Source organism: Saccostrea echinata, unplaced genomic scaffold, assembly GCF_033153115.1.
Source record: "Saccostrea echinata isolate AGI-Se365-2 ecotype Australia unplaced genomic scaffold, CSIRO_AGI_Sech_v1 ptg000027l, whole genome shotgun sequence".
In the NCBI taxonomy this organism is placed as follows: Eukaryota; Metazoa; Mollusca; class Bivalvia; order Ostreida; family Ostreidae; genus Saccostrea; species Saccostrea echinata.
The window spans coordinates 9030542-9035125 of NW_026889776.1; the positions used below are offsets into that span (position 1 = coordinate 9030542).

The 4584-nt window shown below is 33.4% G+C and overlaps 1 protein-coding gene across 1 annotated transcript; it reads right to left on the reverse strand.

Annotated features, from left to right (window-relative positions):
* Positions 1–402: 402 nt before the first annotated feature.
* Positions 403–1808, reverse strand: LOC133193354 (uncharacterized). Its single transcript, XM_061329295.1, has 3 exons — positions 1663–1808; positions 1307–1412; positions 403–608 (listed from the first exon to the last, which is right to left on the reverse strand). Exons 1-3 carry the CDS (start codon positions 1754–1756, stop codon positions 479–481), a joined length of 330 nt encoding a protein of 109 aa, XP_061185279.1. The 5' UTR covers positions 1757–1808; the 3' UTR covers positions 403–478.
* Between the last annotated feature and the right edge of the window lie 2776 nt (positions 1809–4584).

The window sequence follows — 4584 nt, forward strand, 5'->3', positions numbered from 1 at the left end:
TGGACTTCCCAAAATTTAATTTTATTGACAGTATTTCATAAATGATGAAATACTACATATGTTGTAGCACACACACACACACACACACACACACACACACACACACACACGTATTAAGTACGAAGGCGTGCCCCCCTCCCCCTCCCCAATAATTTTGCCGATATATAATATAATATAGAAGACATAGCTACTTTATGCTTGTGTCCCTCAATAATAACGTCTGATTCCCCTTTTTTTTTTGCTTTTCAAGGAATGCTGCTTGATAGCCCCTCCCCCCCCCCCCCCCGAAAATATTTGGTTCTGACTGACATAGCCAATACAGTGATCGAACTCATTCTCTACAGATTATATACAAGCTAGCCTACTCAGATCTGAGTTAATTATAAACATTGCACATGCATGCACAATTATAAACTCTTTATTTGTTACAAAATATGTACTTCATACAGATGTAGAATTTGTAGACTGTCTGATTTCACTATTTCCTGCCCGTAAAGGCGACCTCTGGACAGAGTTTGGATTTGTCGCTCTTCAGCACCGCCACGGCTTTACACCCCTCCTTGACGACCACACAGTCCGGAGACAGATCACTGAAGTTCACATCATTGCTGGAAAATCAGGACAAAATTAATTAGCAACGATAAATAAAGAATAGGTGTTTCTACTTTACATTGGTCAAAAATCAGATCTATTTTGTGCTAACTGCTCCGCAGTCTGTCCGTCTGTCTGTCTATCTATAGCTGTTCGTGTACCTTGAGTGGAAAGAGGTAGAAATTTGATCTTCAGCGATTCTATTGCTTGAACATCCTAGAGTTACTGATTTTGATCTTCTACTTCACCGCTGACGTACTTTTTAGGTATATTTTTATACAATCCGTTGATATACATGTACGTAACATTTTGAACCATGAGGGATACCGTTTTTGTATGTATTAAAATAACATAATTTTAATAGACGTTTGACTTTTTTATTAAAAGAGTTTTGTACGATCGTTGAAAGCAAGGCTTAATGTAATACCTTTATTTTGTATGTATATGAGTGTAAGGGCTTTTAACGAAATGATCACATGACCTGGAACTTGATTTTCGAGTGGCTTTTCAAATATATTTTTCAAGCCATAGGGGCATTTTTTGTAATATTAAACATGTTTATTGCTTCTTACATTATACACATTTATCACATAAACTCATCTATATCCAGTGAATATCATTCATTGGATATTTTTTTTTAAATCTCACAATTTGTATTTGAATACAATGCCTTGTGTTGTGTGTGAGGGAGAGAGATCCAAAACTGTCTACTTACGCACAGCAGGACAGATATCCCCCACCTAAACAGGTACACTCGTCACAGGTATCAGGATCCTCGAAATACTGCCCCGGCTCAAGCTCCTCCCCATTATAAAAACAACCTTAAAGAGAAAACGAGGCGGGATTACTTTTCAAGAAATCATTGATTTGTGAATTATAGGAACATTATAATACACTTTGTCTGAAATGAATACTTAGTAACATTATTTTTGCTATCCACAGAGGACTTCGATTTCGGTTTCCATATGAAATTAATAAAATATGTTGAGAACGTTATACATGCATGCTTTCATGGACAAGCAATATCGACAATATATTCCCGGTTCATCCAAAAAGATAAAAGAACCTTACCCCAGTTTTCGTTTGACTTTTGTATGGTACGGCACTGGCTTGAAACTAACTGAAGAAACCCACAGCCAAATAACACAACGAAAACTCCCCTCATCTTGGCGGCATTCGAATGACTTAACTTGTGACCTCGCAATAATATGTCATTGATAAGTGTCTGTAGTTATATGCCTCATTATGATTTATGGTTATCCCAGATGTTGGTATAATTACTCATGCCAGTGTGTGGGGGTAAATAGTTTGAATCGGTTATTCTTTATATAATCGTTCTCTTTTAGGATCCAGTCAATACTACCAATCTCTTCTTTCCTAAAATTTCTGATGAAAATTTCTAATACGAGATCCGAATTGCATGGTTACAGTATCTCTACACAACTGATTAACTGATGTTTGAGGATGTAAACATTTTATATATTTTCAAAATTTAAGAAAATGAAATGGCTAAAAGGGGGCCTGTGCAGTAATTAAGCTAGCTCCTGGTGTTAATTAAGTTCGTAGTTTTGTCTAGCTGTTGCATCATTACACGTATAAGTATATCAATCATAGTGTAAAAAATTTCCTCCAGGGAGAGTTCACTCTAAAATATCTCGTTTATCTTCACTATCGACATAGCAATGAGTAATGTTGTATAACTTTGTGCTCACGATCAATAAATCCGTGCCTTTTCCCTTTTGATTGCGTCCTTTTTTTTTTTTCAAAACAAAGGAATGAACATATACAATTTTAAAAACTGTCTATAGCTTCGAAGATATTGGCTTGTATGTTTAAGTTAAGGCAAATCAAAGTAAAAAATATATATATTTGAGGCGAAGGGATCAAGATCCAAATATGTTATGATTTGGATAAATGTAATTATGATATACTCGTACATGTATGTCATATAATTATATAATGATGATTCCGCCCCTGGGGATAATGAATTTTAAAAAGGTACACACTTATATACACAGTCTTTTACAAAATTCTAATATCCTCTGTGTTTTAACAGTTTAATTTAGTAATTTGCAATCTAAAGTTGAAAATGATTACATGACGAATTAATGTAATAATTTTCAATTTTAGATTGAAAATTAATAAAAGACACCTGCGTGACCTAAATTCATATTGTAAATAACATGAAAAATCTATGAATTCATACATGAATTTTTTTGGGTGTACTTTCCAGTTAGATTTGTGAGCAGTCAACAAAAATCTATTTACCTTATCGCCTATGGGTAATGTACTAGAGGACACACACTACCCATTGGCGGATTTAGAAGGAGAGGGGCGGAAGTTGGAGTCCCCTTTATTTTTTGCCAAGTGTAAGGAGAGAGAGAGATACTATGCTGGGAGCAGTATCTAGTAGTAGTATAGTCGACTAGTAATACGTATTTTCTGAAATACAGTTAAAATTCTTTATTTCTTTTTATTGCTTGACAAGCAATTTCTGAGTTGGATTTTTTTAAAACTTGGTGGAACCCCCCCCCCCCCCCATTTTCCGGACAAAATTCCTGGATCCGCCCCCTGCGTCCCTATCTTTAGGTATCGTGATAATTAAAAAAAAAGAAATATTCTGTTTTGTGTTGTGGTTTTATTTTCTTTTTAAAATACTGATATTTATAAATTGGACAAAAAATGAATAACAAATATTTTGGACATTGATATATTTTTATTGACCAATCAGATTCGTGTCTTTCTTCACTTCAGACAGTCAGTCAAAATGGAGAGCACAGGAAATTGATTTTCGCAAACAAAAACAATATATATACCACCAAAATAACAGCAAACGGTAGGTTTTTACATAGCTGTTAGACCATTGAGAATCTATTTTGGTACATATTTGTTAAGAAGGGAAGAAATTCTGACGAAATTGTCCTGCGAATCTACACAAAATTCCGTATTATTTGGGGGCAAAAACGGAATGTGTCATCAAGGAAGATTATAAAATATTCCACGATTATCCTCTGTCACTTGCCTTACAATAATGTTTAAGTATGTCATATTGAAATTTTGAAGAAAAAATGATATAACTTTACAGTTTTAACAACAACATGACTGCTCGATAATTGCTAAAGTTAGATTTTGAAGAACTGGAATGCACACTATTCGCTGAACATGAGAGAGAGAGAGAGAACAAAGGAATGATAACTGCATTTGTGAAACTAACTTTTCTGTACTATAGACAATTCATTTACTATGAAACTAACTTTTCTGTGCTATAGACAATCCATTTACTGTTATTTCAAACTCTGTGGACCTGACTTAATTTCTATGGACCAACAACAAAAGAAAACATATTTTTTTTTTATTGTATTACTATTACAATGACTGATGAATATTTATTCGTTTGCCCTAAAATGGGTTCGCCCTTGACGCCATTCGCCCAGAGTCCGTTCGCTCAAAAACTCGTTCGCTCAATATCTGTTCTTTATATGTTGGTCAGTTAATTTTTCGTAATTTCCTTTGATTTTATTGAATTTCATGAATTTTTTCTGTTTAGATTATTATTTATTATGCTTGAACTTTTAGTATAGATGAAGAAATAAAAGAAACTGTTAAGTAATTGATGTGATACTCATTAATTTATTGGTAATGTTTTATAATGTTATATTAAGTTGAGAATAAAAGATTCTTCAAAAAATAAACCCGTTGCTCAGAAGCTGCTCATCCCCAATTAAAATGGCCTATTAACATGATTAACTTCACTCTCAATTTCCTCTATTATTTTCAAAACATACATGTAATACGAACCTTGAAAAAAAAAACAAAACAGAGAAAGTGTTTCATAATTTACAGTACCAATTAAACAGCAATTAAACTGATTACGTCTATAATAAACATAAAAATCAGAAATAAAGTCAATACTGATGGAAAGGAAATATATTAGAAAGTTTATTAGTTCTATTTATAGAATTTGGACATTGAGTTTCTTGCTTTGTATTATAG